Source organism: Sciurus carolinensis, chromosome 11 (genome assembly GCF_902686445.1).
Source record: "Sciurus carolinensis chromosome 11, mSciCar1.2, whole genome shotgun sequence".
Classification (NCBI taxonomy): Eukaryota; Metazoa; Chordata; class Mammalia; order Rodentia; family Sciuridae; genus Sciurus; species Sciurus carolinensis.
In genome coordinates, this window is record NC_062223.1 from 88,334,701 (window position 1) to 88,358,584 (window position 23,884).

At 39.6% G+C, this 23,884-nt stretch overlaps 1 protein-coding gene across 3 annotated transcripts in view; it reads right to left on the bottom strand.

Annotated features, from left to right (window-relative positions):
• The window catches only part of Me3 (malic enzyme 3), a 213,258-nt gene that overhangs the window by 48,455 nt on the left and 140,919 nt on the right, over nucleotides 1–23,884 (bottom strand). For all 3 annotated transcript variants that reach the window (XM_047519454.1, XM_047519455.1, XM_047519453.1), the window contains exons 6-7: nucleotides 16,198–16,359; nucleotides 7,311–7,414 (exon numbers count right to left, since the gene is read on the bottom strand). In XM_047519454.1, coding sequence (XP_047375410.1) covers nucleotides 7,311–7,414; nucleotides 16,198–16,359 — 266 coding nt within the window. The remainder of the gene's footprint in view (nucleotides 1–7,310; nucleotides 7,415–16,197; nucleotides 16,360–23,884) is intronic.

Sequence of the window (23,884 nt, forward strand, 5' to 3'; positions counted from 1 at the left end):
AGGAATCTCCATATTGCTTTCCATAGTGGTTCCACCAATCTGCAGTCCCACCAGCAATGTTTGAGTATATGTTTTTCCCTACATCCTTGTCAACATTTATTGTTGCTTGTATTCTTGATAATTGCCATTCTGATTAGAGTGAGATGAAATCTCAGTGTAGTTTTGATTTGCATTTCTGTAATTGCTAGAGATATTGAACTTCTTTTGTATATTTGTTGCTTGATTGTATTTCTTCTTCTGTGAAGTGTCTGTTTAGTTCCTCATTCAATTTATTGACTGGGTTATTTGTTGTTTTGGTGTTGAGTTTTTTGAGTTCTTTATGTATCCTGGAGATTAATGCTCTATCTGACGTGTATGTGGTAAATATTTTCTCTCATTCTGTAGGCTCTGTCTTCAAGTTATTGATTGTTTCCTTTACTGAGAAGAAGCTTTTTAGTTTGATTTTATTCCATTTATTGATTTTTGATTTTATATCTTGTGCTTTAGGAGTTTGTTAAGGAAATCACTTCTTAAGCTGACGTGGAGATTTGGGCCTACTTTTCCTTGTATTAGGTATGCAGGTTTGCTTTTCTAGTACCTAAGTCCTTCATCCATTTTGAGTTGAATTGTGCACAGGGTGAGAGATAGGAGTTTAATTTCATTTTGTTATATATGGATTTCCTTTTCAGTTTTCCCAGCACCATTTGTTGAAGAGTCTATCTTTCCTCCAATGAATATTTTTGGTGTCTTTGTCTAGGATGAGATAACTGTATTTATGTGAGTTTGTCTCTGTGTCTTCTGTTTTGTACCATTGTTCTATGTGACTTTTTTGGTGCCAATATCATGCTGTTTTTTGTTCCTATGGCCCTGTAGTATAGTTTAAGGTCTGGTGTTGTGATGCCTCCTGCTTCACTCTTCTTGCAAGGATTACTTTGGCTATTCTGGATCTCTTATTTTTCTAAATGAATTTCATGATTGCTTTTTCTATTTCTATGAAGAATGTCATTGGGAATTTAATAGGAATTGCATTAAATCTGTATAATGCTTTTGGTAGTATGGCCATTTTGACACTATGTTTTTCCCCACATCTTGTCAACATTTATTATTATTATTCTGCCTATCCAAGAGCATGGGAGATCTTTCCAACTTCTAAAGTCTTCTTTAATTACTTCTTTAGTGCTCTGTAGTTTTCATTATAAAGGTCTTTCACCTCTTTTGTTAGCTGGATTCCCAAATATTTTATTTTTTTGAGGCTATTGTGAATGGGGTAGGTTTCCTAATTACTCTTTAAGTGGGTTCATCACTTATGTATAGGAATGCATTTGATTTTTGGGTGTTAATTTTATGTCCTGCTACTTTGCTGAATTCATTTATGAATTCTAGACATTTTCTGGTGGATTTTTTTGCATCTTCATAATAATCATAACATTAGAAATAGTGATAGAGGGAAAAGAGTGGTGGGAGGGGTGGAGGGGAAGGAAAAAATAATAGAATGAACCAAACACTGTTACCCTATGTAAATGCATGATTACACAAATGGTATGCCTCTATTTCATGTACAAACAGAGAAACAAGATGTACCCCATTTGTTTATGATAAAAAAATAAATAAAACATATTTTCCATTAAGGGGGGAAGAAATAGTGATAGTTTGATTCCTTTTCCTATACATATCCCTTTAATTTCTTTTATCTGATTTTCTGCTAGAGTTTCCAGGGTGATGTTGAATAGAAATTGTGAAAAAGGGCATATCTTTTTTGTTGCAGTATTTAGAGGGAATACTTTCAATTTTTCTCCATTTAGAATGATGTTAGCATATGTAGCTTTTACAATGTTGAGGTATGTTCCTACTATCCCTAGTTTTTCTAGTGTTTTGAGCATGAAGGGGTGACATATTTTGTCAAATGCTTTTTCTGCATCTATTGAGATGATCATGTGATTCTTGTCTTTAAGTCTCTTGATGTGATGAATTACATTTATTGATTTCTGTATGTTGAACCAGCCTTGTATCCTTGGGATGAACCCCATTTGGTCATGGTGTACTATCTTTTTAATATGTTTTTGTATGTGATTTGTCAGAATTTTATTGAGAATATTTGTGTCTAAGTTCATCAGGAATACTGGTCTGAAGTTTTCTTTCCTTGATGTGTCTTTGTCTGATTTTGTTTTCAGGGTAATGCTAGCCTTACAGAATGAGCTTGGAAGGGTTTTCTTCTTTTCTATTTCATGGAATAATTTGAGGAGTATTGGTATTAACTATTCTTTGAAGGTCTTATAAAACTTGGTCAAGAATCCATCTTGTCCTGGGCCTTTTCTTGATTGGTAGGCTTTTGATGGTGTCTTCTATTTCATTGCTTGAAACTGATTGGTTTAAATTGTGTATGTCCTCCTGATTCAGTTTGGGTAGATCGTATGTCTCTAGAAATTTGTCAATGTCTTCAAATTTTTCTATTTTATTTGAGTATAAATTTTCAAAATAGTTCCTAATTATCATGATCTTTCTTTTCTCATCAGGAATTTTAGCAATTTGAGTTTTCTCTTTCTTTTTGTTACTGTAACTAAGGGTTTATCAATTTTATTTATTTTTTTGAAGAACCAACTTTTTGTTTTGTCAATTTTTTCAATTGTTTCTTTTGCTTCAATTTTATTGATTTCAGCTGTTTTTAATCATTTCCTATCTTCTGCTTTTGGTACTGATTTGTTCTTCTTTCTCTAGAGCTTTGAGATGTAATGTTAGGTCATTTATTTGTTGACTTTTTATTCTTTTAGTGTATGAGCTCAATGCAATGAACTTTCCTCTTAGCACTGCTTCATAGTGTCCCAGAGATTTTGATATGTTGTATTGGTGTTCTCATTTACCTCTAAGTATTTTTTTATTTCCTCCCTGGTTTCTTCTACTATGCATTCATCATTCAAGAGCTTATTATTTAGTCTCCAGGTGTTAGAGTAGCTTCTATTTTTTTATTTTATTGATTTCTAGTTTCATTCAATTATGATCTGATAGAACACAGGATAGTATTTCTATTTTATTTGCTGAGAGTTGCTTTGTGACATAACAGATGGTCTATTTTAGAAAAGGATCCATGTGCTGCTGAGAAAAAAGTATATTCACTTGATTATGGATGAAATACTCCATATATGTCCGTTAAATCTAAATCATTGATTGCATTATTTAGTTCTATATTTTCTTTGTTTAGTTTTTGGAATATATATCCAGTGGTGACAGAGGTGTGTTAAAGTCATCCAGTATTATTGTGTTGTGGTCTATATGATTCTTGAAATTGAGAAGGGTTTGTTTGATATATGTAGATGCTTCATTGTTTGGAGCATATATTTTTATGATTGTTATGTCTTGTTGATATATGATTCCCTAAAGCAGTATGAAATGTCCTTCTTTGTCCTTTCTGACTAACTTTGGTTTGAAATCCAGTTTGTTGATATGAGGGTGGAAACGCCTGCTTGTTTTTGCAGTTGTGTGAGTGATATGTTTTTTTCCCAAACTTTCAACTTCAGTCTGTGGATGTCTTTGTCTATGAGATGAGTCTCTTGAAGGCAGCATATTGAAGGGTATTTTTTTTTATTTCACTCTGACAGTCTGTGTCTTTTGAATGCTGAGTTTAAGCCATTAACATTCGAAGTTATTATTGAGATACAATTTCTATTCCTAGTCATTTTGGTTTATTTCTCACTTTCAATTTGAATTAGTTTCTCTTTTGATTTATTGAGTTCATCCCTTTTCTGTTTTTCCTTTTTGTTTTTTCATTTCATCTTTATGGAATATTTTACTGAGAATGCTCTATAGTGCAGGTTTTCTAGGTGTGAATTCTTTTAACTTTTGTTTTTCATGGAATGTTTTTATTTCTCTTCAAATTTGAAGCTTAATTTTGCTGGTTATATTATTCTTAGATGGTATTCTTTTTCTTTCAGAACTTGGTATATATTATTCTAAGACCTTTTAACTTTGAGGGTCTGAATTGAGAGATCAGCTGAAATCCAGATTGGTTTCCCTCTAAGTGTTACCTGTCTTTTTTCTCTGGCAGCCTTTAAAATTTTATCCTTATTCTGTATGTTATGCATTTTCATTTTAATGTGACTTGGTGTGTATCTGTTGTAATTTTGTACATTTGGGGTCCTGTAAGCCTGTATAGTTGATTTTTCATTTCACTTAGATTTGGGAAATTGTCTGATATTATTTCATTAAAAAGATTGTGTATTCCTTTGGTTTATATCTTCATCTATCCTGATAAATTTTAGATTTGGTGTTTTCATGTTTTCCCATACTTCTTGAAAGTTCTGTTCATGGTTTCTTAGTATCTTCTCTGCATGGTCAAGTTTATTTTCAAGATTATTTATTTGTCTTCATTACCTGAAATTCTGTCTTCCCAATGGTCTAGTCTGTTGATGATGCTTTCCATTGAATTTCTTGAGCACTTTTATAGCAGGAATCAATTCATCCATGAGATTGGAGCCTTCATGACCTAAATGCCTCCCATTAGTCTCCACATCTACATATGTGTTAGTGCATAGGGTATTAAGGTTCCAACACATGTTTTATTTTTTTCACATTGAAATAATGCTTTATTTCCAGTAAAATAAGCTGCAAAAATATATACTGCTCTTTGAAAATTGCTGGTTACACAATATGTATAGTATGATTCCACTTTTAATAAAGAGCATGATAATTTACCACATATTTCTGTGCAAAGGAAAGGGCTGGCAAGAATAATCATCAGTCTTCTTTAAGGAGGGGAAAACATGAAAATATAAAAAAGTTGTGACTTTCTCAATTTATGAAATTCTGACAAATTAAAATTATTTTCCAAATTGCATATTCTTCTGTTGTAAATCTTAAAATATTCCTTAAAATTATAAATTAAAAAAAGATTCCATGAGGGCAAAATTGCAAATTAACAGAATGTCATTTTACTTACAAATCAGAAAAATGCTGACGGTACAAGTGAAATATCTATGAATCCTTAAAAATGTATTTTGAAAGTGTTTCTCTGTACTAATTTGTAAGATGGGTGTTTGAAAGTACTTGTCTCTGTTCCAGGGAACAAATATCTAAGACCAAACAACAAACTTGTTCAAAAGTTCTATTATTAGAAAGTGGAATTACATTTTTGAGAAAAGACACTTTGAGAAAGGAATTAACAGATGGAATTACTCTAAAACTAAAACAAGATTGGTTATCACTTAGCACATGCAGAATGACCTTCCATTCATAGGCTGCACCATACTTTGGAAACATGAAAACATGTCCTTCACACACATGTCCTTAAGGCTGGAGATTGAAACCCATGCCACTGGAGCAAGTTAGAGAAATGTCACTGGGAGTGCAAGCTCAGGTCCCTGACTATCTCCCATAAAGACTACACTAAACTCACAAGAAAGTTTTCAGTGTTCCTCCTCCTCCTCCTCCTTTTTGCTTTTATAGGTTTTATTTAAAATTGGGTGGGTTTACCTGAAAGGTATCTTTAAAGATATAGGTTTTCTTAAGAACCATCATTTGATGCAGCTCCTTGGTATATACCCACAGGAGTTAAACTCAGTCACATTATACTGATGCAGCCACATTAATGTTTATAGCAGATCAATTCACAGTAGCTAAACTATGGAACGAACCTAAGTGCCCTTCAACAGATGAATGGATAAAGAAAATGTGGTATATATATACAATGGAATATTTCTCAGTCTTAAAGAAGAATGAAATTATAGCATTTGCAGGTAAATGGATGGAGCTGAAGAATATCATGTAAGAAAAATAAGCCAATCCCAAAAAACCAAAGGTCAAATGTTTCTCTGATGTGCAAATGCTAATTCACAATAGGGGGTGGGGTGGAGGGAAGAATAAAAGTTCATTGGATGAGACAAAGCATAAGGAAGGGAAGGGAGGGAGATGGGGATAAGAATAGAAAAGATAGTAGAATGAATCAGACATAACTTTCCTATGTTCATATATGAATACATGACCAATGAAATTCCACATCATGTATAACCACAAGAATGGTTATATTTCATCCACAAAATCCTAAGTTATATTTCATGTATGTATAATATGTGAAAATACACTCTACTATTATGTATATCTAAATAGAACAAATAAAAAACAAAACAAAACAAAACAAAAAACCAAAAAGATCCAATAGGGCTTCCAGATCCCATATCTGTAGAAGATGTCTTATATTTCTTTATACTTTTAATTTTGATTCTTGTTAAAATGGAATTCCATGACCAAAACCTTCAAGTGGGTGCACAGAACTGCCCAGAACTGTATTCTAGTTTCCAAATCTGGAGTTACCCCACTTTCCTAGATAACTAGCTCATACCTCCTCCATCCTTAATGCTTCACCACTTCTTTCTCCAATCTCAAACTTACTGATGATCTTATCTACAACTAGACTGGACTCCCAAATACTCCTTCTGCCATATCTATCCACCTTCCCCATCTATGCCCAATATTATGCCATCCCTCTCTCCCTGTGAATGGTTTCTGTGCTTTTCAAAATAAACTCTCCAAGTGTGCATTGGATCCTTGCCTTCTAGCTTACTCAAGAACTTCTGACCCCATCCTGCACTCCATCATTGACTTCTTACTAGGATAATTCCCATCCTATATGACCACAATATTATTATATTTTCTTTTCAAGTGAGAGACTTGCTTTATATTCAGAGGCCTGATGAGCTGCTGACACCCTGACTTTCCCAGCTTGTGTTTGGGGTGTTACCAGGACTCATCCTGGCCACATGCCAGCCATGGCAGGGTGAGTGTATGGTCACAATGCCAGACAGATGGGGCAGGCAAACTGGGGGGAGCTGCCAATATTGTGCACCCCAGTGAAGAGATGACACCTCATAAATCTGGCTGACCCAGAGTCCATGTAGTCTGTTTATTAACACTGCCTTGTCTTCACATGGTGGCGGTGGGGTGATGACAAATGTGGCAGTTTGCCTTCCAAGTCATTTTGTCATAAGGGGAGTGTCCTTTCTTCACCACCTGCAACATCTTTATTCATGCCAAGAACTATGAACAGCTCAGACCAAGAGGGGTTTCTTTCTGGAAAAACAGATACTTTCCCTCCAGATTCTGGAGACTTTTGCCATCAGTCCTCTTCCCTACACTCCCTTCTCTACTGCCAGAGACTCTCCCAGTGAATGAGCCCATTAGCTTCCAGTCTTCCAAGCACATGGGGTCAAGTTGGAATATTCAGACCACCCAGAAAAGTAAGTTTGTACTAACACTTGTTTGTAATTCTAACAAAACCAGTGTTGACTTCAGTCATGGTATCTCTTAAGAGCCCTCTTTCAAAAAAGACAGCTTGGCCCACTTACTTATCTGTCACAGCCTGCATGAACTCGTCCAGCAAGTCGTCATACTCCTTCCCACGCACACGCTGGTGTTTCAGGCCGATGTAAAGAGGGTCTCTGAGAAGTTCCTGGAACAGACAGCATCCATTTACTCAGCCTGCTCCTATTGTTCCTGATTTATTATTATTGTTTTTAAAACAAGTGTTAAAGTTGAGTGGGAAAGACCAAGTGGGTGGAAGGGGAAGAAGGAAAGCTGGCTGGGTCCTTCTACCAACACCAGGAGGTCATTTCTGGAAGGGTCTGCAGGCCAAACCACTGACAGAGGGTGGACTCCCAATTGGTTCCCACTTTAGGAACAAATGATGCTTTGAATGAGGCAAGCCTCTCAGACACAGTCTTCTATCCCTGGCTGCAGGCTTTGGGTTTATTTCAGGATTTCTCAACAGTAGCACTATTGACATTTTGGCTTGGATAATTCTCTCGTGCAAGGGCTGACTTGTACATTATAGGATATTTAGCAATATCTCTGGCTTCTAGTCAGTAGAAGCCAGCAGCACTCCCAGTAGTGACCAAAAAAGATGTCCTCAGACATTGCCAAAGGTCTTCTTGGGGATGAGATTGCCACTGGTTGAGTCCATTAGCTTCCAGTCTTCCAAGCACATGGGGTCAAGTTGGAATATTCAGGCAGATGCTAATTATAGCAGCATCTCTATTGAAGTATAGGGTCTCATCTAAAGCCCTTGTTCAGAAACCATTGATCGATCGATCAATTGATTCATTCTTCATTCAATGACACTCACCTACCATGTGCCTCACACATGGGAAACAAATGTAAAATGATACAACCAGAAATGTCAGCTTAGGCCCTAGTCTGTAACACTCCACTCTGCCATTCGCAGTTCTTGCCATCAAAGCAGTCACAGGCTGCTGGGCCATTTGCTGTGTCTACTCTGGTCTGAATGACCTCTCCTACCAGAGTTTCCACCTTTTCTATCCCCTATGAATTGGAAACTCATTCATTAATGACATGTTTTATTTATTTATTGGAATATTTATAGAAGTTTTATAAGAGCCAAAAATCTGGAAAAAACATTAAATATCCTTTAAAGGTGAATGGTTAAACAAACCGGCACATACATACTGTAGAACATACTACTCACAAACTATTGGAACAAACAACTGACACATAAAACATCTATACACACCTCAAGAGAATCATGTTGTGTGAAAGAAAACCAATCCCACAAGGCTACATACGACATGACTCTATCTATAGAGCTTTCCGGAAATGACAAACTTGTAGAGATGGAGGACAGGTCAGTAGTTTTCAGAGGTTGGGGAGAGGAAGGAAGGAATGTGGATTTGGTTGTAGAAGGACAGCATGAATATGCCTGGGAGGATCTGCTCCATATGTACACTGCTGTGGTGGTGAAGGAATCTACACATATCACAAAACTGTATGGAACTAAACACACACACACACACACACACACACACACACTCACCCCCCCCACACACGCATGTAAAACCGGTGAGATCTGAACAAGGCCTGTAGATTGCATCAAGGTCAATTTCTTGGTGATGACATTGTACAGAGTTATGCAAGATGTTACCATTAAGGGAACTGGATAAAGGGCATACAAGATCTCTCTTATTCTTTTATTCACATGCTGAAAGCAGCAAGTAAATTCACATTATTTCAAAATAAAAAGTTCGAAACTAAAGAACTAACTTTGTTAAAATGTTCACAACTTAAGATTAAGATGACACACATATTAATCTTCTACTACTGCTGATGAGGGGTCTCCCAGGGGGGTGATGGAGTGAGTGACAAGTGGTTGCTGCCTTCAGCGTGCTCGATCTATTGCAGGTAGATAGTGTGTAATCTAATTCTACCACAGGGCAGGGAGACAGTATTGTTTGGAACAAAGTGAGGCACATGGAAGCAAAGAGAAGTGCAGTAATTTCCCTCGGGTATTGGGTGTGGGGTTGTGTTACAGAGAAAATTGTCAGGTACTGAGAGATGGGTGGGTTTCAGTAGGTGGGCTGGGCCTTCCAGGCAGAGGAGTTGGCACAAAGAAAGGTTGGGGACTGGAGCCTAAGAATAAAATACTACCTGGTGTGTTTGGGAAATAGGAAATAATTCCATGAATTATGGTCTCCTGAAATTACCTATTTTTGTGTCTGTCTCACCAAAAATAAGAGTTCCTGGAGGACAGATGTTGTGGTATCTTCATCTCTAGCTGAGCTGCTACTGCAGCATATGAAGATAAGGTGACACCTTACTACCCTCAAGGGCCTTAGTGTGGAGTCTCACCTCACCATCAACACGCTGTGTGACTGGCAAAGCATGTGACCTCTTGGAGCCTTCTTCTCCTCTGCCAAGTGGGGATAAAAACCAGCTGCAGAGGGCGGTTGTGGTGATTGAGTGAAATAATACTAAAAGTCTTTGTGAATTATAACACATGCTATAAAGTATCGGTGGGGTTCTGGCTTTCACAGTGCTTCCTGTGTGACATGCTCTATCCAGAGCAGCCTGAAATCCTGACAGCCATGGAAAGGTGAAGCTCACAGGTGAACCTGCTGAGGGGAGGGTGTTTGGTGTCAACCCTAAGCTGTCACACTCTTCCTAGAATGCTCAATGACTGGTCACCCTGCCAAGCTGGGGTGGACCATTCCTCCTAGGCAGTCCCTGTGCTGCACTGCAGTCAGAACTGTTCTTATTCAATTCTAGATCCTTCCTTCTCTCCTTTCACAGGAGTCTGACCTGTAGAGTAGCCTGAAGATCCTGTCCACCTCCTACTGCTTTTGCTTCCTCCCCACTTCCTCTTGTTTTCTCTAGGGAATTTCTTACAGACGACCTGAGAGGTCGTTCTCATTATTTTCTTTCATATTACAAATGCAGCAGCAAGATACAGAGTGGTTAAGCATCTTGCCCCAAATCTTGGACTAGTAAGACTGAGGATCAGGAGTCAAACCCTGAATCCCTGGTCCCAACACTCAGTCATGCTGCTTTGGTGGCTTTTTGGTACATCAACAAAAATCGACTTACAAAGTTTTGAAGTCACTGCTCTCTTTCCATCCTGCTTTGAAATCACCATAAGAGGTGTTTGGGGAAAGGTGCAGGGACAGAGAATAACAGGAAATATCTGCCTTCACAACCTTTTGTGCCCAGCTCTGGGTCCACACAATCTGTGGGTTTAGCACTTTGTTTAGGGTATCATGATCTGCATTTAGAAATAAAGTAAATCCTAACCTTCTCTCATTCTCTTCATTCTCTGGATTGATGCTTGAAATTCTTAGGGTTCTTCCTTGTTAGGTGTGTGTGTGTGTGTGTGTGTGTGTGTGTGTGTGTGTGTGTGTGTTTGTGTAGTGGGGAGCAAAGGTTGAAGGTGGGACATATTTGGTGCCCACCCTCCACAAGCTACTTTCAAAACAACCATCTAAAGGACTCTTAGTAAACACCTAGTGAGGAGGAATGATAAAGTAAATGATGATGTAACAACTCCATGGGAAGCTGGCAGTCATTAAAATGGGTGGTTTTTAGACTACACAGCCAACTGGACAAATGTGTATGAGATTATTTAAAAGGAAAATGCACAATACAAGATTGCCCAGATCATACAGGCATCATGATTACAATCATCAACACATGCACAGGCACATGCAGAACCTGGAAGGACACCTACGGAAATTATTGAAAATAGTGCAACTCTTGGCATATGCAGAAAATATTCATTCTTAGAATCTGTGTAAAGATTAAAGGATTCATGGTAAGTTATAACTTGCAATATTGCCAAGTCACAGATTTGAGTCAGTGCAGCAGACAGCATAAAATGAATTTCTCAGCACCAAAAATGCAGTTTCTGGGGTGAGTCAATTCTCTGGCAGTACTAAAGAATTTTTTGATTTTCCAAAAACTTCTCAGTATATCTCAGTAAAGATCAAAGGTCAACCATGATCCAGGCACTGTGGTGCGCACCTATAATCTCCGTGACTTGAGAGGCTGAGGCAGGAGGATCTAAAGTTCAAAGCCAGCTTCAGCAACTTAACAAGACTCTAAGCAACTTAGTGAGACCCTGTCTCAGAAGAAAAAATAAAAAGGGTTGGGGATATAACTCAGTGATTAAGTGCCCTTGAATTCAATTTTGGGTACAAAAAGAAAGAAAGAAAGAAAGAAAAAAGTCAACCACAATGAAATACTATTGAGATATTGAGATATAAGTGACTCTCAAAAGGTTTTTTAAAAAATTCTTATATTTATTTTTATATTAAAATGTTCTACGCCACAAATACTTCAAAACTGACCACAAAAATGGAAACAATTTCCTTATGGAGATGAAACTAATTTATATATATATATATATATATATATATATATATATATATATGCATGTGTGTATTAGTATATATGTCTATATATAAATATACATGTATATATATTTATGTTTTGTAGAGCTTTCAAATAATTTACTCATTTGAACCTTCTAATAGTCTGGCCTATTCTCATCTCCATTTCACAGACAAGGAAGTCGGAGTTTGAGGGTTAAAATAAACTGCCCAACCCACAGAGCCAGAAGGTGGCTAAGCTGAGTGGAGCCTTACTCTGAAGGGTCTCATGGTAGTACCTGCACCTCCTGTCACTTGATGTTGTGGGGATCAAGGAACTTGGCAGCAGCTCCTTGCCCTCTTTCTGATCCTCTTGAAGAGCTCAGTAGTGGCTGGGAAGGGCCGGGAGTTCAAGTTCTCATCCTATAGACCAGGATGGGGATCAGGGACAGCTGGGATGGAGCCAGGGGAAAGGCCATGTCCACCTTGCTAGGTAGCTGATGTCCTCCAGCAGGAGGTGAACATGGCTTTTCTGAATAGCAGTGAGTGGGGCTCCCCTGCTGACTTGGCACTTGCTCTGTATCTCACCAGCTGATTGGGATACAAGAATGATCATAGTAGAGAGGTGTGGGAGTATTTACTAGCTTGGACCCTCTTCGCAGTCTTTCCCTACCCTGACTTCCTCATGTAAGCATTTGGAAGAGAAGTTTTTAGTGTGTAGTATTTCCAAGTAAAATACAGGATACCCAAGTAAATTTGAATTTCACATAGGCAAAAATTAAAAAAGAATTAGTTTATGTCCCAAGTATTGCATGGAACATATTTATGCTAAAATTATTATTGTTTATCTGAAATTTAAGTTTAACTGATGTCCTATATTTTTTATTTGTTAAATCTGATAACCCAATCAATAGAGGCTGAAGGAATATTAAAGTTAGGAGACACTAACTAGCTGAGGAAAGGTGCTGCTGGACCTGGTGGTTTTTATCTCAGGATGCTCCCTTTGAGCAACCCAGTATGGGCTGAAGGTGTTCTGGACTTTAGATTGGACAGACCTAGGTTTGAATTCATTCTCTTTCACTTAATTAGCTCAGTGACTTTGGGTAAGATATTTAATTTCTCTCTGCTTTATTTTTCTTCTCTGTTATAAAGGGACAATAATTATCTGTCACCCATAATGCAAGTTCTTTGAGAAAAGGGTCCATCCTTATTCATGTGCATCTCTCTAGAGACACCCAGCTTAGCTGCTGAACCTATGCTCTACTAAGCCTCCAAAACATGGTTAGGAGGCTCTGCTCATGGTCTGCTTCTGTCTGTCTCTTGCAGCAGACATGTCCATTTGTGAGTTCCACAGAGCATTTCCTTGTGAAATGAATTAATAGAAGTCCAAGACTTCAGTCAGGAGAAGATCTCTAAGACTCAGGGGCATCACAGTAAAGCCAAGTCCCAGTATGCTACCCTGAAGAACCTTAGCTTAGAGAAGGATGAGCACAGGACTGGGAGTCAATCCTTGGGGGAGTCATTTTTGCTCTGGGTCTCTCGTCCTTTGTAAAATGAGGAGGTTGAATCAGATAGTGTTTTAGATCCCTCTTGGACAGTGTGATGATCATGTATTTTGTTTTGTTTACATATAGTCACCACTGAGAGGGATGACTCCATGGGATGTCCCCTCTTTATGGGGTCACTGCCCCAAATGTTTATTTTCCCAAACCTTCTCACTGTTGGCAGGTAAAAGTGACTCAGTTTCACGACTGTAGACAGCAGATGTTTTCCTTCAACAGGAAACCTGGAGGGGTGTTTTCTTTGACTCTGATTAAAGCTCCCATTGCCTCAGGAGTTTTATAGAGACATACACACAGATGGTCTAGTTATTCTGACACTAAAACTCCACACAATAACACCTTTCCTGCATTGATGTGAGAGATAAAAGTCTCAAGGCCAAGCTTTTCTCTCCTATAGCTCGGTCTTGCTCTGAGCAAGAGATGTACTCAATACTTCCAGGGAGAAAACCTTGTAAATGGATTCATTTATAAAAGGAACTGTAGTATGGGAGCTAATGTAGTAAATCCATTCAAAGAGTTAAATCACCATCTTCCTAAAGTTGATAATTTTGCAACTTTGAATTCTTGCGTTCTGAGGAAAGCTCTCAGGGGAGAAGCAGACATGGAGTAGATGTAACACATAACCCATTAAAATAATCAATTAGGTGACAGGGTTGAAACACTGACAACTAGAATATTCCATCCAGGTCTGGCTGTCATTTATCTCCATCAAGTCTAGCACAGTGCTTGACACCTACTAAACACTCAATAAACTTTCACTAAATAAGTAAAGAGAAAATGTTTATAAAATAATCTTAATTGAAAAAATTAGAACAAAGTCACGGGTACATTATGGTTGCAACTAGGTATGCATAGATAAATATTGGAAGGTCACATAAATGTAGCTTGTGGGAGAAATACCATTTCTTTTATCTTTGAAAAATTTGAATAATGTTCTAAAATTAGTAATAAATTTTTTAAAAAATTTAGCAATAAAATTCTAAAGGTCAAGAGTTGATCTTTATTTACAAAGCAACAGAAACTCCAGCAGGAGTATGGTATAGGAAGAGGAAATAGGCTCTAGTTAGGATTCTAGTCTTGCTACTTCTAGTGGATCTTTTTGAGTGAATTAAACTCTATGGATCTCAGCTTTCTCACTTGGAAAAAGAGGGTAGCGATAGATGCTCTGCTCATGGGGTTTTTGTAAGACTTAAATTGGGTATAAGGGCATGGGCTTTGATTACTGTGGGTTTCATCTTTTCTGGTGGGTTTGTTATGAATTGGGGTCAGCCCTGAACTTCAACACACCGGTTTTTCAACAAAAAAAGAATTCCAATATATCTGCTAGAGCCAGCCAACACCTAGGTCCTCAGTGCTCTGGAAGGGGATCAGGTCTACATATGTGCTGTGACTCACCTGGCTCATCTGTGGTACCAGGATCAGGATCCCTGCTTCACAGTCCAGTCCTCCTCCCACCCCACTTTGCCCTCCCTCTTATCACCCACCGCCATGATTACCCAGCTCTTATGCAAGGTCTGCCAGGTACTCCCTCCTTTGATGGTATCTGTAGATAAAACCTGATGACACATCATTTGTTTCCAGGAGCTACAGTGCTCATTCATGTTTAGAAACGGGGACATGATTTCTAGAGACGTGAAGTCTCTCTCTCAAGATCACTGCAGAAAGCATATAAGTGTTACCTTTTTTTTGACAATATGAATCAAGAATCTAAAAAGTGACAATTTCACTTGCCACAACATTTTTGTTTCTAGGAATTTATCCTAAGGAAATAATCAGATATGGAGACAAAGACTGATCTGAGAAAAATGGGTATCAGCACAATTTATCTCTGCAGAAAGCCTAGGAATAAATTCAATTGTGGGGGATTTCTTATGTAAAGATAAGATAAGGCAGCTATTCAAGTAACATTGTGGAATAGTGGTTAATGACCTGAGAGAAAAACTCATGACATGCTTTAAGCTTCAAAGGGAGCGCACAAAAACTGTAGATGCAATATGGCCCCAAATTTGGTTGTATAAGTGCTTTTTGGGGGAGGAAAAAGATTGGAAGGAAATATATCAAAGATCTAAAAATGATTTGTACCAATCATGTGACTGATATTTCATTTTCTAACACTTTTCTGGATTTGAATTTTAAATAATTAATTAATATAATTTATTTGCAGTACTGGGGTTTGTACTTGCTAGGTACCATTGAGCTATACCCCTCAGCCCTTTTTAGTTTTTTAATATTGAGACAGGGTCTTGCTAAGTGCCCTAGTTGGCTTCAAACTTAAGGTCCTCCTGCCTCAGCCTCCTGGATAGCTGGGATTACGAGCATGCATCATACCATCTCACTGGAAATAAATGTCACTGAGAAAGAATTCTTGGGTACTTTTTCATGTTTTCTGACATAGACACAGGGCTGAGAATCATAGACATGCACAAACACCATGTCCTGCTGTGCCCAGAGCAGACAAATGCTTGATGGGGTTTGAGCTCCTTCAATCCCAGACCACGTAGAATCCTGTGGGTGGATCTCACCCACAGCTTGGCTCAGTTTCTTTCACTGTTTGCTTGCAGAACACTCATCTGCCTGATTCAGGCATTTCAACTCCTGGTGATGCTACTTTGAATTTTAATCCTTCTACTGAGGTGGCTTACCTAGAAAATGCTGAAAACCACACCTACTTTCAACTTCATGGGCTGCTCTCTCAACCAATGGGTCACAGTGGCCTCATGGGGAATAGAGGGGTAGGATCATGGAGGTAAGGGATGAAAGAAAACCCAAGCTGAGCACAGAAGTCTTCACAGAGGTAGAGGACCCTGAAGTGGAAGAGGGCTGAGAGAAGGGGAAAGGGTAACTAGGGAGGAGGAAGTTCTTCCACTCCACAACTGTGTAGGAGGAGGGCCCTGGTCAAGGAAGGGGCATGAAAGAAATGGCCCATTGCTATGTAGATAGAATCACCTTGCAAATATGTCCCCCACATCCACCTCTGTGCCTTTCTGGCCCCCAATCTCCTGGCCCAGACAGCCTGTTACCTCGTTGTTAGTGCCGACATCCAGCAGGACTGGGAGGCACTGCTGTGGGTTCACTCCTCCACACGCGGTGTACAGGGCCAGCTTGCCCACAGGGATGCCCATGCCGTAGCAGCCCAGGTCTCCCAAGCCCAGTATGCGTTCTCCGTCAGTCACCACCACGGCCTGAAAAACACAGCAGGTGCCATCAATCAGGGGCAGCGCCTCCTGTGAGGAAGTGCTCATTTCCATGCCCCAGCATGTCAGGCTTGACGACTGCATGCCCACTGACTTTGCAGGGGTTGAAACTGCTTGTCTGGGATAAGCCTCATTCAACTGCAGGTGGCTGCTCCTTTCTGGCAGGCTGATGAGAACCCCACTGAGGTGAAATGACAGAAAGACACCTGCCTTGCATTCTGAGGTTTGGGGTGGGGGCTTCAGAAACAGCTGGAGGGAAACCAGATCTAGTCACTCAAAGAAACTAAACAGATGCTCTCAGCCTGAGACTTGGTGGGGGAGGGTGAGAAAGGGAGGGAAGGGCATAATAAAAGGATAAAACGAAAAAGTGTTCAGTTGCTGCTGTGGCTCCAGGGTTTAGAGACAAATGCAAGTGTTCCCTGGCCTGCTCCTGGGCTCTGATAAACCCGATTTATGAAGAACAAAACTCCTTGTGATGTCTCCTAGAATCACTGTTTCATGAGAAATCAGGACGATATGAAGCAGTACTGGGATTACCTTTTGTGTTTGGTAAAGAATCACTGAGGTTGGTCCATGTCTTAGTGCAGGTTCAAGGTTTCATCTATAAATTATGCTGACAAAATTGATGGTGATGATAAATATTATTATATGATCATAATGGATATTCTTTTATTTGTTCATTTAATACATATTTATGAAGCATGTATTTTGCATACGATACTGTGCCAGATTCTGGGGGAAGGAGCTTTAGTTTGTTCATCTACAAAAACAAGTCTGTGTCACCTTAGCCCTTAAAGAACTAAAGGGCCTAAAGAGAGTTGGAACATGGATGTTAACAATAATGACTTTGGGAAAGAGTCCAGTACAAAGGGCAGAGTTTGAGAGATGGGAGATTTACCCCTCATAAAGTAACCTTTTGTGGATAAGGGGACACATGTGCCTGACCTTGGACAGGTGGGGATATGAGGATGTAGGTGGGGGAGTGGTCAATAAATGCAAAAGCAAGTTAAGACATAGAGTAGACAATGTTTATAGCATTGCAATTCAAAGTAGCCAAGTTATGAAACCAACTTAGATGCCCATTGACAAACAAATAAAGAAAATGTGGTACATATACACAATGGCGTTTTACTCAGCCATAAAGAAGAATGAAATTATGGCATTTGCTGGTAAGTTGATGGAGCTGGAGAATATCATGCAGTGAAATAAGCCAGACTCAGTGAAGTGCTGATTGTTTTCCCTCATATATGGGGGAGAGAGAGAGGAGAAGGAGAAAGAGGAGAGGGGAGGGAGAGAGGGAGAGAGATAAAAGGAATAAAAAGGAGGAATCTCACAGAAATAGAAAGGAGGAAGAAGATTGAGGGGCAAAGGAAGGGAGGGCATGGAGAAATACTACAGAATGAAATCTGCCAAATTATGCTATGTTCATGTACAAATATACCACAGTAAGCCCCATACATATGTGTGTGCATATATACACATATATGTATATATAAATGATAATGCAGTAATTAAAATGGCAATAATAATAATAACAATAATAATAGAGGGAAGATCTGTAGAAAGGAGCAAAAGAATCAGGGGAAGGGAGAGAAAGGGAAGTACTGGTGAAGGAGATTGAGCAAATTATGTTATCTGCAGGTACAAATATGGTAGAATAAATTCCACTAATATGTAACATTATAATGTGCCAATAAAAATAAAAAGAGACGTAGGGTAGAAGTGTGGGGATGTAATATGTGGGGGGAGGAACTAGCGGGTATAAATTACATGAAAGGAAAGAATGGAAAGTCGGGCAGAAATCAGACAGAGAAGAGCCATAAATACCAGACCAATAACAACTCATCAGAGTGTCAGTGAAATTGTTTCTAGATTACCTCACTATCCCTCCATTGGAACCTGACTTTGGACCAGGACATAGGACTAGCTTCAAGCTGTGAATATCCTCGTTGTCCCTAAGCATGGTATTCACAGAGTTTAGTTTAATCTATGTAGGGACAACATTGGGTACCCCAGAGATAAGGAAATGAAGACCCATTCTTGACATGAAATAGTTTATGATCCATTATCAAAGGGTCCATGGCATCTTCTCACCTTGGTTCTCTCTCTCTGGGGGTGAAAACACATAAGGACTGCTGCTGCCTTTTGGTAGAAATTGTTGAGGTGATCTGAAAAACACTCCTTTACTTCTGGAAAGGGGGTTCTGGAGAGTGCAACAGACCCAGGAAAACCATTACATTGTGGTCCATGACCTATGTAGAGAGTGTTCACAACCCACATCCCATCTGACCCTCCCTATGGCCTGGGCAGGTAGGAATGTCTGAGACTATTAATAGTTTTACAGGTGATAAAACTGAAGCTCAAGAGGTTAATGTTCTACACATATTTGCTGGGTATCAGTCATATCCAGGCACTGGGCTGGATGTTTTCACATTGGTTATCTCATCAAGGTCATTTTGCTTGTGTATGTGGCAGGGAAAGCTTCTAATCAGGGTTAGGTTCCTGGTTCAGGCCCCATTCCACTGGGCTAAAGCACCTGTGTTCTTGGCAAAGTCGTGCCCTGCCTCAGTATCACCCTCCCCACAGCCTGCCTCTGACCTCATCTTGGCAGCTCTCCTGGCTGGAGCTTGCCTCTGAGGACTGAAACTCTGAGCATTTTTTCTACCATCTCTCCTAATCAAAGCTTCCTTATTTTGGTTCTCATTCTCTCAGAATCCTTCTATCTGCTGAGGGGACAGTGAGTGACATGAAATTAAACTGAAGACCTCAGATACTCCAGGACATTGTCCCTAGAAGTCTAGGATGCTGAGGTGCCTTCCTAGCTCGGAAGTGTCCAAGGGCACTCTGCTGCATATCCGACTTCTCTGAAGGGATGCCTCACTTCCACCTATCGTCCATCCTCAGTCCTATGGTGGAATGGTTGGTTTGTTGCAATAGCTTCACAGACTGCTTTACTCTCATTCTTTCTTCCTTCCTTCTAATCTCTCTTTGCCGATCAATGTCAAGATTCATTGTATCAAAAACTCTTTCACTGTGGCATTTCCAGACTCACAGACCTTTAGCGTCTTCTGTCTATAGTGTAAAGTCCAAAACATGTAACTCTTTAATGACCCAAACCCAACATACCTTCTGAAACTTATCTCTGGATACGCATCTGCATACAGTTGCATCTTGTGTCCAGTGGGCTCCTCACTCTCTCCAGATACACTCTGAATCCACCTACCATATATCCCTCTTGACTTCTTATTCCTCCCACCTGGTAGGTCCTTCTCCCCATTTTCCTGAAGCACAAATCTAGTCCATTCCAATACAATGCAATTTCTCCTTCCCCTGAACACTTAGCACTTGTTATATCTACTACACACTTCCTGTCACCTGCCTACCTTCCACAAGTATTTATTAAGTACCTACTGGGTTCCAAGACCAGCACAAGGTGCTACTTAAACATCTGATAACATTTCAGTTCTTATTTGCTAAGGTTTGGATGTGGTTTGTCTCCCAAGGGTTCATGTGTTGGAGGCTTGATCCCCAGTGTGGCAATATAGAAGTGGTGGAATCTTTAGGAGGTGGGGCCTCATGGGAAGTTCTTGGGTCACTGGGACCACTGTTCTTTGAAGAGATTAAAGTAGTTCTTTTGGGATCTCAGTGTCTATAAGAGTGAGTTGTAAAAAAGCGAGACTGGTTTCTCCACACTCTGGCTTCCTGTTTCTTCATGTGATCTCTCCCTTCCACACATGATCCTGCCATCATGAGGCCATCCATCATGGGGTCCTCACTAACGCTAAGTTGATGCCAGAACCATGCCATTAAATGTTCCAATCAAGAGATAAATAAACCTCTTTTCTCTCTACATAATCAAACCTCAGGTGGGTACCATTGGAAAATGGACTAATAAAGTATTTTAACATTTTTTAGAATGCATAATTTTATCTCACTAAATAGCCTAAAGGTTCATGAAAGAGGCTTTGGAGATCAGTATTTGAACCTAGGCTTCTTGATAATGTGCCATATGTAATCTTGAGTAAATAGATAACTTTTCTGAGTTTTAATTTTCCATAAAATGGGTAAAATGATAATATCTAACTTGTCATATTGTTATAAAGATTAAATGAAATAATACATGTCTCATTTAAACCTGGTGCCTTGAATAAAGTGAAGGTGACTAGCAAATCATCACTGCTCTTATGGTTATAATGACAATTATCATTTGGGGCAAAGACTATAAATTAGGTTTTCAAATTATTTTTTACCTCTCTAGTTCAGCATTACCACAGAAAATCATGCAATAATTATCTGTCCAATGAGTGAATTTAAGAGGAACTAAGTAGGGGGCCTTGGTAAACTTTTAAGAAAGTCTGGCTATGCAATTTTAATGGCATTTGAAAGTTGACATTTTCATCCATCCCAAAGGTTTCTGCTGTCTTCTCTTAAGCAGATGATGCTTGCAGCTAACTGCTAGGCATTGCCCCTTGGGTGTGCAATGCTATTCTCAAATTCCACAGGTTCATAGGAAATGAATTATCTTTTCCTTCTTACTTGTTCTGAACCTTTTTTACTTTGTTGTCTTCCATCCTATTTCTCCACATATCTCAAGTTCAAGACAATCTAGTCTGCTTTGATTCTTCTCTGTCCTTAGTCAACCACAGCCATGTGGGTTGATTTTACCTGCTCCATATTTCTGACATCTGTTCCATGGTCTTCATACCAGTGGTTCTTCCTTGGACCTGCCTGTCCACCTCTCACATGGCTACACAGTGTTCTTCTGACTGCTCTCTCTATTCTTGGACTTGCTCCATCTCATTTAATTTTTCCAAAACACATCTAGATGTATCGCATTCTTGCCCCAAATATCCAGTAGGTACATTTCTATAAAACGAATCTCAAACATCTTAGACTGACATTTAAACTTTTCATAGACTAAGCCCAATTGGTCCTATGATTTTTCCCTCATCTTCTTCATGCTCCATCCAAACTTAAATATTGCTACAAGGTTGTATTTTCTTCAAGACATGCCATTTTACTCCCTCACCTCTTTATCTTCTTGGTCCGAATCCATCATCATTGCATGTTTCAAGGAATAGTTCAAAGGTGCCTCCCTCCATGAAGCTTCTCTTCTGGGAATTCTCATAGCATTCTGAGAATCTCTTCTGGGAATTCCTTTCCTCTGAATTCCCATAGCATTTTCCTTGACCAAAGCACCTATTGCCCTCTCACTTGTACTACAGTTATGTACATTTACTTGTCTTTCATAGTAGCTCTAAACTCTTTAGGGACAAATAATAAGTTGTGTCATCTTTGATTCCTTAGCACTTAGCTCAACACTTAGTCTACAATGTGATACATACTCAACAAATGTTGAATAATGTGATAAATACAACATAGAGTATAAAGCTATTTCTGCACTGGACAGAATTCAGAGTTGGTAAAGATTAACAAGTTCAGAGAATACATGCTACACCCCATTTTCCAGGACAACAGTGGAGCAAATGTTATGAGCCACTATTTCCACAGATTATCAAAAGGTTTAGGGAAAACCTGAGCAGCATCTTTCAGTTTCAAAGCCCAGGAGTAATTTTCTGGAATGATGGAATCATGTTTTACTTGTTTGGAAGTTTTATAACTTATAACTCCTTTGTTTTTCAGATGACTAGTGGGAGATTTGGAGATTTGGGGATGATATGCTGCATTTTTTCTTTGCCTGCCTACCTCAGACTTATGGCCTTAGCTTAGGTGAACCCAATGGGATTGACCCAAGACTAACCTGAGGCTACGATTCCTTGCTTTCAGTGGGGTTTCTATTGCTTATAGCTATGGTCATGGGCTGCCTACAACTCTAGGTGTACAACCATCTCCTTTCTCTTCCTTTTGTTTCATTTCCCCCTCTCATCTTTCCTTTCCTCCTACTCCTTCTCTTCCTCCTCTTTCTCCTCTTCTTCTTCCTCCTCCTCCTCTTCCTCTTCTTTTTCTTTCTCCCCACCTCTACAACATAGACAATGCATTACTTTAGTTTCAAATCTTGGTTCTACTCCCAACTTGCAAAGAATCTAACCTCTCAGTCTTCATATCTATAAAGCAGAGATAATAATGACCTTTATCATTCACAGGGTTGTCAGGAGAATTCAATGAGTTAATCTATGTAAAGAACTTACTTAGGATAATACTGTGTGAGCTGCTGCCCAAGATCTTCCTATGGAAATGAAAGAATTATTTCCCCAGTGCTACTCTCAGCTGTCAGTCCACCTTACCAAAAGCTACACCCCATTCAAGGACAGCCTGCTACCAATGACTGATCACTGCAGGAATCTGAAGACTCACTCCCTTGCCCAAGCTTAGGATCACTTTGAAGGGTCATGTTGGCTCCAGAGCCTCCTCCTGGGCTCAGCTTAGTCTTCCTTGCATTCTCAAACTGCAGTCCAGTCTCTCCTGTTCTATCTTGCCTCCTTCCTTTCCATAGGTGTTGGTTGATCCAAGAGCACTTCCTAATATGCAAATTTCTATCTCAGAGACTGTTTCCAGGAACATCTCAATCTTTGACACTGAGCTCAGAATGGAGTTTAACACAAGTCTGATCTGTGCATGACAAGTAAGCACTTGGCTCTAGCAATTTGGTCCAAGTTGAAATATCTTTGTGGTTGGTGCCTAGCAGCTCCCTACCCATTTACCACTCAGCCCTTCCTCCCTAGAAGCTGTTGAGATTGGGTGAGGGGGAGATTTAGGAGCTTGGGAAAAGTGTTGGGGAGGAGAGTGATTCTCAGCTGAGCCTTCCTCTGGCTCCAGGCAATGGCCACTGTGGGAAAGAGTCAGAAAAGCAATTCTCACTCCTCTTTTTGATTTATGCTGGACAGTTCTGGGTGACCTGTTGTGGCCTTTCTCCTCCTCCCTAAATGAGAAGGGGTCACAAAACCTTATACTCTCCTCAGTCCTGGGCTTTGGCCCCATTTCCCTCACAGCTTACCTCTCTTACATCTCAGTTTGCAGTTCTGCTTTTCCACTGAGAAATCTCCAAGAGTCATTTTTTACCTTCCAAGTTGATTCAGAAGCTCCTCCAAATCAGCCCTCCTTTTCTACCAGGCAGCCAGTGACACCAGTGCCAGAGATACCTGAGCCTTGAAAAACTCTGTCTCTCCAGCTCTACAGCTGGGGAGAGGCGGCTGAGCAGCAGGCTCTGGGTTGGGCATCAACACTCATGGGTTATCTTGGGCATGCACTTAACCTCAGCTTGCTCATCTGAACAAAGCACACTCTATTCTCCAAGACCCACCTTGGGGGTTTCAGAAGCAGTCCATACTGCACTCAGATCACAGTGCCTATGAAGTTCAAATGGTGAAGTCTTGCATGAGCTCCAAAGTGCCATGCAAGGGACAATGAGCAGAGATCTAAGGTAGGGAGACTGTTGCCTCTTTTAAAGGCAACTGTAGAAACACATCAGAAAACAAGAAAGACTTTGACTTAGAATCTTCTGAATCTCTGAAAGGGTACCCTGGGGGAGCAGGGAGGAAATCCAGAAAAAGTC